This window comes from Alnus glutinosa, chromosome 8 (assembly GCF_958979055.1).
Source record: "Alnus glutinosa chromosome 8, dhAlnGlut1.1, whole genome shotgun sequence".
Lineage (NCBI taxonomy): Eukaryota > Viridiplantae > Streptophyta > Magnoliopsida > Fagales > Betulaceae > Alnus > Alnus glutinosa.
Genome location: NC_084893.1, coordinates 13,261,938 through 13,272,809, shown reverse-complemented (window position 1 = coordinate 13,272,809; position 10,872 = coordinate 13,261,938). Strand labels below are relative to the sequence as shown.

The 10,872-nt window shown below is 37.7% G+C and overlaps 1 protein-coding gene across 1 annotated transcript; it reads right to left on the bottom strand.

Annotated features, from left to right (window-relative positions):
• Nucleotides 1–1,607: 1,607 nt before the first annotated feature.
• LOC133875817 (pentatricopeptide repeat-containing protein At3g24000, mitochondrial) lies at nt 1,608–4,981 on the bottom strand. Its single transcript, XM_062314053.1, has one exon. It carries the CDS (start codon nt 4,637–4,639, stop codon nt 1,826–1,828), a length of 2,814 nt encoding a protein of 937 aa, XP_062170037.1. The 5' UTR covers nt 4,640–4,981; the 3' UTR covers nt 1,608–1,825.
• Nucleotides 4,982–10,872: the final 5,891 nt, after the last annotated feature.

Below are 10,872 nucleotides of genomic sequence, written 5' to 3'. Positions count from 1 at the left end.
GAGTTGTAGCACTATGATTATTCCGCTTTTAGATATTACTCTGAATATCTGATACATGATATGGAGCATGTACATTTGTTGGTTGTGCGACACGAAGTCGTGCCACTGTGAAGATTCATTTATGTATGTTTTCAAAAAAAAAAAAAAAAGGGTCGTCACATTTATGACACTTTAAGATTGCATTGAGAGGTAGTAGTCATCTTTTATGAGCCATTTATATGTATTTCTAGCTTGATTGTGGACAGTAATGCTTATACATTGTTATCAAGTTATTATCCACGAGGTACTTATAAAAAAAATAAAAAATAAAAAAAAATAAAAATTACTACTCACAAGGTATACTGACTGAGGAATTCCAAATACAGATTGTTGCTTAACATGTTTAATGGACATTCCCATACAACCCATGAACTGTGATGGGGGTTTGTGAATGGCTATTGCAATAGGTTTGTATTTTAATGAGGATGGTGGATTAGAAGCTTGTTAATTAAACTATTCATTTAAGTGAACATCTTTTCATTGCTCTCATGATTTTTTTGGTTGGAAGATCAATTATGTCCTTGGGTTGCAAGACCAATTCTTCAAGGACCACAACTTATCTGTTTCTTGACAGATTCTAGTGACAGCATATTTGCTTTTTGGTTGTCTCACTAAGGCTTGACAATTAATTAATGGGTTGCTAGTTTCACCTAAAGGACAAAAGCAGAATTTGCATACTCCTGATCACAAATCTTTGCCAAGTGGATCCTAGAAAGATCTGTGACTTGTTCTACAAGAGTTGTTAGCCGATGTAGATTTGGCTTTGATGTAAGTTCATTTGATGTGTAATGTGCAGGGACGAAACTAAAAGTTTAATTCTGAGGGGCATGACGGTATAAAAAGAAATTCAGGGGCCCAAAAAAAAACAAAGGACCTAATTTTTTATTTTTTATTTTTACCAAAATTTAAAGATAAAATAACATTTTTTTAATCATTTTTTTTTAGAGTTGGGGTTGGTGACCAGGCCCCCTTAGTTCCGTCACCGGTAGTGTGTAACGAATGGTTTGTGTGACAAACCATGTTGATTTTTATTCAGCTAACAAGCACTATTTGAAAGTTGCTTTTGTTGTATTTATCTATTTGATAAAGATTATATAATATTTGGGTGTATGAGGCATGTTATCCAAAGCACAGAGCACAGAAAACCCATGCTCACACCAAAAATATATATATATATATACACGTTAGCCCAGAATGCAATGCATGTCAAACATTCTTAATCAGTGTTTTAAATGATAAATCTACAAGAAGGAAAAAGAAAATACAGATTTATGGAGATAAAACGACATTGAATGTGATCTCTCGTGTAAGCACCACTGAAATTAAGCAGTGCACAATTATTACTAGAAGATAACTGAATATATCACCTTGACTGGAGCTACATGAATACTTTACAAAATTTATTTTTTAAAATGTGATGTGGCATGTGCCACATCACCGGTGTGATTACTGTTCAATCATGCCGGTGTGCAGTATAGCAATAAATTAATAGCATTACTCAATTACAAATAATCATGTCAAAAATTGAAGAATGGGTAATTAAAACAATTGCGACAAGGTTCCCCATGTTAATATGACAAATTTCGCAAATGAATTTCTATTCCAAAATTTCAATGGAACCAATAATATAAAATACAGATATATTGTACAAAAAGGAACTCTCAACATCAAACAGGATAACCTATACCCAATCCCAGATTAAAAACTCAACCTTCATGGCTTCATCTGCAAGTCACTACTGTGTACTCTTAACAAAGCTAATAAACTGAGCTCATAATTAGCTTCATTACCAATAATCAGAACAAGAACACTTCCCCCCGCTAAAACAGTGAAACCGGTATGGATCCCTTAATATGATTTTCTGGCCAACAAGTCCACTAACAAACTTGTAAACAGAATGGCAATCACCACAAACACGAAGATTCTTGAAAATCCTGATGGGTGAACCTTTTGGAGTGTTGATCAATCCAAATGCAAGGGCAATTCTCTCACTGTGGTTCCAAAGATTGTGCTCCTTTTGTTCTTCATCTATATCATGCAGTGAATGGGTTGTATCAGCAACATAACCTGCTTCTTTTATCATCATCCTAAGCTCTCCCAACTTGGTGTATATCTGTTCAGTCTCTGGATGGGACTGGTCTCCCATCCCAAATGAACTCACCTTATTCTTCAACTTGACCCAACTGCATGCAGGCTTCTTCTTTATGCTATTAGATCCCATTTGCATCCTGACATTCTCTACATCCTCCCATCTCCCGGTAGTTGCACAGACATTTGAATAAAGAACATAAGCTGAGTCATCTGATGGAGCTAACTCAAAAAGATGACCTGCAGCGTTCCTGGCAAGCTCCAAATTGCCATGGATTTTGCATGCAGCCAGAAAGCTCCGCCAGACAAGGTCGTTTGCAGGGACTGCCATTTCTTTAATAAAAGTTTCAGCCTCAGCAAGCCTTCCTGATCGTCCAAGAAGATCAATTATGCATACACAATGCTCTATTCCTGCTGGAACACCAAATTCTGTAGTCATTGATGCATAGTACGCAAGACCCTCATCCACAAGGCCTGCATGACTGCATGCAGATAGGAGACAGACAAATGTGACATGATCAGGTTTTAGCCCCAGTTTTAGCATTTCATGAAAAGTTTCCCTAGCCTTTTGGAAACACCCATGTCTTGCAAAAGCCGATATCAATATGTTCCATGATAATCGTGACCTGTTGCTTGGTAAGGGAAGTATTCGTAACACAGCGTCCATTTCCCCACATTTTCCATACATATCCATTGCAGTATTTAAAACATAATGATCTGACTCAAACCCAAGTTTAATTGCCAAACCGTGAAGCTGTTGGCCTTCATCCAGTATGGCCAAGTTAGCAGTAACAGCAAGAGCCAAAGAGAAGCTGAATTGATCTAAATCTACTCCGATGCGTCTCATTTGTGAAAGAAGTCTTAAAGCCTCTTCCTCATGGCCATGATGAGCATTTGCAGTGATTACAGCATTCCATGTGACAGAGTTCTTATCAGCCAAATGACAAAAAATGTAATTACTAGAGTTCAGATCACCACACTTGGCATACATTGTGATAAGGGAATTCTGCACATACTTATCTGATTCAAACCCTGTCTGAACTACATGTGCATGGATAGGCATCCCATGTTTTAGTAGATTATACATAGTCAAGCAAGCACCAAGAACATTTGCAATTGTAATGTAGTTTGCAGGAACGCCATCTTCTCTCATCAATTTAAAAGCTTCTACTGCTTCATTGGATTCTTCATTCTCAGAATGACCACCTATGAGTGCATTCCAACTTACTTCGTCTCGCATGGGCATTGTTTGGAATACTTTTTTTGCTTCGACCATCATACCAGACTTTCCATACATGGTAACTAATGCATTGCCAACGATCAAGTTGTCATGTAAGCCAGCAAGGTTTACAAGGGCATGAACAATCTTGCCCACAACAAGAAATTCAGGGTCCGAACAGGCAGCCAATACATTTGCAAAAGTCACATGGTTTATTGCTTTTTCCATCCGAATCATTTCAGAAAAACGTTCTAAGGCATACAGGCACTTCTCATCCTGAACATAGCTTGTCAGCATGGAATTCCACGAGATTAAATCCTTGTCTGGCATTTTCTGGAACACCAACTCTGCATCCTCAGAACTTCCAGCCTCAGAATACATATTTATAAGAGTATTGCATACACAAACGTTTAATTCCAGTCCCATTTTTACTACTAGACCGTGAATTCTTCTGCCCCCCTTCAAATTATTTACAGAACCGCAGACTGTTAACAAAGTTGAAACTGTTGTAGAATCTATCTCTTCATGGACATGACGCATCCAGTAAAAATATCTTAATGATTCTTCACAAAGCCCATTATGTGCATTTGCTGAAATCATTGAATTCCATGAGATTGTGTTGTGTTTATCCATGTGATCAAAGACATAGCAGGCTAACTCCATGCGACCAGAACTACCAAACATTGATATGAGGGAGTTTTCAACAGAAACATTAGTCTCTAATCCAGACTTTACAACGTGTCCAAGGACTTGATTACCCAACTGTTCATCCCCAAGCATCCCGCAGGAACTAATGACTGCAGCGAGTGTGCATTCATTGCAACATACACCTTCACGCCTCATTCGCCCATAAATGTCTATAGATTGTCCCAAATCGCCATTACATGAATACCCAACTATCAATGAAGTCCAAGTGACTACGTTCCGCTCAGGCATCTCCTCAAAGTGCTTCAGGGCCGAAGAAACAAGGCCATAGGAGCAGTAAAAATTCAAAAGAGAAGTTCCCACAAAAACATCAGCAGACAAACCAATCTTAACACCAAAACCATGAACTTGAAGTCCTTCACATAACATACAATCCGACCTATCACACGCTGTTACCAAACTAGCAATCATAAACCCACTTGTCTTGATACCATGTCCACACATTTCACGAAAGAATCCAAAAGCTTCCCGGTAAAGACCCACTCGAACAAACCCCGACATCATGTTATTCCACGAAGCTTCATTTCTTTCACACATTTTATCGAACATATTCCAAGCACGTTCTATATGACCGAATTTTGAATACATGTTTATTAAAGTATTCGAATGAAATACACTCAAACGCACTAAACCCTTTATGCATAGTCCATGGACTGCTCTCCCAACAATTTCCTGGGTAACTTCCGAGAAACCCTTTTGAACGAAGCACGCGATTTCGGGGTTCGGGTGGTTTGAGAGGAATGAGACGCCATGGTTTGCGGGCTCTTCTATGCATCGGAAGGAAATGGATACTGGCTTGAAGTGGTTCAGGACCGAAAAAGAGTATGGAGAAGTGGTTGTGGGGAGTTTGAGAGCTGGAGAGAGTTTTCTGCAGCACCTAGCCAGCTCGGGAGACTTTTCCTGTTTGTCGATGCCCTTGTTTATTAGATCGCTGCTCACTTGAAGTTATTATATAATTTTGGATTAAACATTATTTAACCCCCTTAACACTCATTTCTAATAAAGCACAATGAAATGACAAGTATCATGATATGGCCATTCACACTGCCAATGTATTATAATTTAGACACTCTTTTAGGAGCTGCCATCTACTTCGACGGAAAATTGGCCCGTGCGTGGCACTTGACCAAATTGGCCAAATTCTACCAATTTTACCATTGTTCACACCATGTGATATACCGAAAATGCCCTTCATAATAACTCATATGCGTTTAGTAATATAAAAATGAACGGGAAAGACAAAACTAACCTTAATTATGCAATTAAAGGATGCAAAGGCCCATGAATATTCCATATGCAACTACGAAAACACCCTCTGAAGCACGGGTTTTTTTTTTTTTTTTTTTTTAAAAAAATATTACTTAAGTCATTTATTCCTCTCTCATCCGAAGAACACACTCCCTAAGGTTCTGTTGCACACTTTGACAGACGAACATCAAGTAAATGATTGAAGTCCAATCAAGCAATACTAAACCAAGTGATTCATTGTTTTTGTCCTCGTAAGGTAAGAATATTGCCATTAATTTATGGTTTATCGTCCATCTTTAACAATACCGAGTAGAAAAATAAGATATTTAGATTAGGGTTTTTATTTTAAAATAGATTTGTGATGATTGGAACTCATTTATTTAGTTTTTATGGTTGAATGTATGTTTTCATGAAAACCCCCTTTTTGAAATGGAATGATTTTGTTTGTCCCATGTATCTTTGCTTTGTGTGTTTTATGATTTTGTTTGCTTTGTACATTAGTTTGTTAAAGTTTGTCTAAAGTAGCGTGTAGTTGGTCCCATGTGCGTAATGCCCCCCCCCCCCCCCCCCCCCCCCCCCCCCCAATTTTAAAATTGCTTGTCTGTTAGTAGCCTTAGTTGTGGACAATCCTTTGATGTGGTTCGTACAAGTGTCACCATTTATTTATGTTTAGAATAATACACAACCGTTGCCATGTTTTTGCATTCTTTTCGTCTGAATGTGGTCTCCTATACATAGGTAAGATGGATAGGGGGTTTATGTGTACATATGTTTATGGGATGAAGTAGACGTGTATAACGAGACATATGATCAGGACAAGTTGTCCTTTTTTGAGGTTGAGTGTATTGTTAATAAATATGGATACAAGTTAGGGGACCTTGTCTATTAGTTAGTGCCAGGTTGTAGTGTTCAAAATGGCCTGAGATTAATTTCATCATACCAAGATGTGTTGGAAATGGTTGGTGCCCATAAAGGGATACCAATTGTTGAGTTGTACCTTGTCGCATTCAACCTGTGTAGAGCTAATTAATATAATGATTATGGTGGTGATGGTGAGCATCCTAGGATAGATAGAGATGATCCATATTGGAATAAGGTGTATGAACTTGATTTATTTGATGAAGATAATGATGTTCCTGGTGCATCCATGCAAGGGCCAAGGGTTGAAGAATATGTGGATCATGAACGTCATGGTGGTGAGGAGCAGGAGGAGGGTGGTAAGGATACCCAAATCTTTTGAGATTAGATCATTGCAACCCAAACACACTTGTACGAGGAAGCATAAGAATTCAATTGTGAATTCTAGATGGATTGCAGACAAACTAATTGACATGTTTGTAACTCAACCCAACATTCCTATATCTGCCCTTATGGGGGAAGTTAAGGAGGGGGAGGGGGAGGGGGGGGGGAGCTGGATGTTTCTGATTGACAATTGTATGTGGCTCGAAGGATGGCAAAGAATAGGATTCAAGGAAAACAGAAAGAATAGTATCATAGGCTTTGGGATTACTGTGAGAAAATCAAGCATACAAATAGGAAAAGTTGTGTATTAATGAAGGTGGAGAAACCTCTCCCGAAGTATCCAGCTATGTTTCACACATTGTACTTTCACTGGCTGCCATTGGAAGAGATGCTAACAATAACATGTACCCTCTAGCAATTACAATGGTTGAAGCAGGGATGAAGGACAATTGGACATGGTTTCTTGAAACTCAAGTATCCGATCTTAGCCCACCCCCTGGACAAGGGTGGACATTTATTTCTGATCGCCAAAAGTAAACTTTTTTTTTTTTTTTGGAATTTTGTAATTTGCTAAATTTTTCAAATTAATAGTAATGTTTAGTTTGAATTATACGTTAGGTTTAAACAAATAAGCTTATTTTGAGTAAAAAGGTTGATACCGAGTTTCAAGGCAGTGATTCTCGGGGCTGATCCCATAATTTGTGTAAGGTATTTGTATGCAAACTATAAAGATGAAGGTCATCATGAGGTGGCATTGAAGGGAAAATTATGGGTTGCAGCTGTAGTTTACACTGAAGTTGATTTCCTCAGAGAAATGGAAGAAATAAAAGGAATAAGCAAAAATGCATACGATTATTTGGTGAAGATTGACCCGAGCACATTGTCTAAGACTTGGTTCAAAACATTTCCCAAGTGTGAACTACCTGTGAACAACCTATGCGAGTGTTTCAATGCATACATTTTAAAGGCGCGCGACCAATATCACAATAACAATGCTGGAAATGATAAGAAAGAAGCTAATGAGGAGATATCAAAGGAATAGGGAATGTATAAGAACAATGACTGGAAGAATTTGTCCAAGAATTGTTCAGAAATTGAAAGAAATTAGGGAGCAGGACATCCATTGCTACAATGTTTACTTCGGTGCAGCTTTTCCTTAGCCTTGGATATTAACACATGTTTCGGTGCTAATTTTTGTAAGGACTTGTGTCCTTTGGTTTTCATGCACAGCTTTGGTGAAGCAAAATAAAGTCTCCCAATCTTGCATTGCACACATTTGTTCTACAAGAGGGAGGAACACTTTTGGAAAGAAATCATGCTGGCGCCTCTTCTATGTTCTCTTAAAAAGGACTAAAATAAATATTGAGCAGGTCGTTTTTGGAAAGAGCTTATTTCTTTGCAATTTCATGTAAAGACCATCATATTCTCTCAATGCCCTGCAAAACACTAAAACTAACCAAAAATATTAGAAAATAACAAAGCTAAAGGTTTAACACATGCAAATTAAAGGGTCTAAATATACAATATTTGGCACTCATCCAATACCTCCAAACTTACAATTTGCTAGTTCCTTAGCAAAACAAAATGAAAAACAAAATCAAAGCATGAAACATAAGTCCACTGTCGTGGGAGAAACGATTGCATTTAACATATGCAACAAGCCTTTTAAATCCCTAGGGCTCTCTAGTGAACGAGTGAAGTCTCGTGAGGGTTTTCCAGGAATGATACCCACAAACATTTTAAAGCACTATGTTATTGTCAAGCAAATAATTTTCACACAAACACATGATACCCACAAACATCATGAGTAGGTTTAACAAGGTGAACACCACATCATCATTAGGACATCACAAATCATTTAATTCATAGCTGGAAAATCGAGACAACACATGCTCCAATAAGTGCAAAGTGAGATTAACATAGACTCATGAGGTTTCAATTTTTCTCAAAATTTGTGTACCCCAAAATTCATAGGAATCTTATCAGATGAAAACAACCAAGGCTTAAATCAAAATGTGCTTCTTCTTTTTTTCTTTTTCCTTTTTTAATTTTTCTTCAATTTTTATTTTTTATTTTTTTTTATAGGCTTTGCAATGTCTTACTCCCTCAAGCTTTCTAATTGACCTATGTAACGAGTGTTGAGCCAGTGACTCCCAAACCAAATGGTTTTAGGGTAGTAGATGTAAAAACATCCATAAGGACTTAATTACTCAAGTCAAAAAGGCTATGAAGTCAAACTAGTCATACAATCAACCAAATTGAATTTATCATCTTTTTACGTAAACACTTAATGCTTAGTGAGGCAAGAAGTCCAGTTACTCAATGAGAACTAAAACTGATGATTTTTTATTTTTTGAATTTAAGCCAAGGTTTCATCAACAACTTATCCTACAAACCTCAAGATACACATTCCTCAATTCAATCTCATACCTCACAGACCGTATGCTAATGTGCTTGTGATAAACAATTCAAACAAGTGAAGTCTTTCTAATCCAACAGATGAGTCAAAAGATTCAGATTCCTATGACATACAGTGTTCAAGATGTTAAACCAACCAATGATATATAAACCACAGTTGGAATGTAATCATGCTCAATCAACAACACAGGATTTTTTTTTTTTTTTTTTTGTAATTGTTACACAAAAGCAATATAAATATCAACAAAAATAACAGCCATAAATGTCTACCCCACCCCCAAACTAAAATGACACATTGTCCCTAATGTGACCAAAAATACAATATCGAGTGGGCGATGCAAGTCGGGTGTACCGTAGAAGAATGCTCCCCCAAACTTGAATGGTAGACATTGCTCCTAAAAGACACATCAAAAACAAAACAAACAAACAAGATCAAGTGATCAGTATAGGAATGAAGGTTGCCTCCCACAAGCGCTAAGTGTTAGTATTCTATGTTGTCAACATTCTGGATGACAAAAACACTTTATGTAACTGTTGCATTTTAACAGGATGATCAATTTTATTCAGAGTCTTCAAGTTATATGGACAGTGTATATTTCAAGCCATGTGACTAGTCACAAGTTTCTAGAAGATGTCTATGAAGATTCCATGCAATTTTCAAGTTAGAATAGTCGATTCTTGTGCAACCGTCCAGACAAGCCTTTGAAGGCGTTCGGATGCCCCGCCATGTTTAGAAGCTTCAGCGTTGAAGACGTTCGGACATTAGAGCAACACCGTCCGGACGCTAGGTCAAGCTTCTCTAATTTCTACACAGAGTTAGATTTCAGTCGACACTATTTGGGAAGTTTCTGCAAGACGTCTAGACGACGTGGCAACACGTTCGGACGCTACCCAGCGTTCCAGAATATTCTGGGATTCTTTTATGGATGTGGAAAGTATTGACAGTGAAGACCGTCTAGACGCTCGGCCAAGCCGTCCGGACGTAGTCCTGTTATGGGAAGAATCACACTATTCTGGAAAGACGGTCGCAGAAGATTGTTCGGACGAGGCTAACTTCTATACGGACGCCAACTTGCCAGAGTCCGAATTTGAGCAGAATTAGGTTTTCTTTAAGCCTATAAATAGATGGCTCTAGGCTTGTTATTTGTAAGAATTCAGTATAGAATTCCATAGTGCTTAGAGAGGGTGTTTAGGGAGAATTGAAATCTGCTAGCTCTCTAGCCATTGCCGGTGTGTGATGATTTGTTTCGTGTAAAGTCTATCTTAGGGGTCGGCCATAAGGTAAAGGAATCCATTAAAGACCCCTTCAAGTAAGAGACTTGGTTGGGAAGCATTCACGATGGGCTTTGTGTTATAGTTAAAAGTATGACTACTGCAATGGGTTTTGTGAGTACGAATGCTTTGTAACTTGCTTTGTCTTTGGATAGTAGATTTCCTAGGTTTGACTGTCCTAGAGTGGTTTTTCTCTTCACAGAATTTCCACTTCGTCAACAAATATCTTGTCTCTTTTATTTTCCCCATTTAAGATATTTTGTTATACACGAACACACACTTGGTTGTAAGAAGTCATTATTTATTTTCAATTGGTATTAGAGCTTGGTACACTCTGGTTAAGATTTATTTCTTGAGTGTGATCTCTTGACTTCTACTTCTCTTCTTATAATTTTATCATGTCTCAAAATCTTAATTCTGTTCCACCCTTTGATGGGACGAATTATGGCTATAGGAAAGCCCGCATGCGTTTCTTTTTGAAATATATTGACATCTAAAAAATTGTTGAAACTGGTTGGATTAAACTAGAGGATACAGACGAAATTACTGAAACAAGCGCGCGGCTTTCCAATGATAAAGCCCTCCATGCTCTATGTCAAGCACTTTCACCATCTGAATTCACAAGAATTTCAAATTGTGAA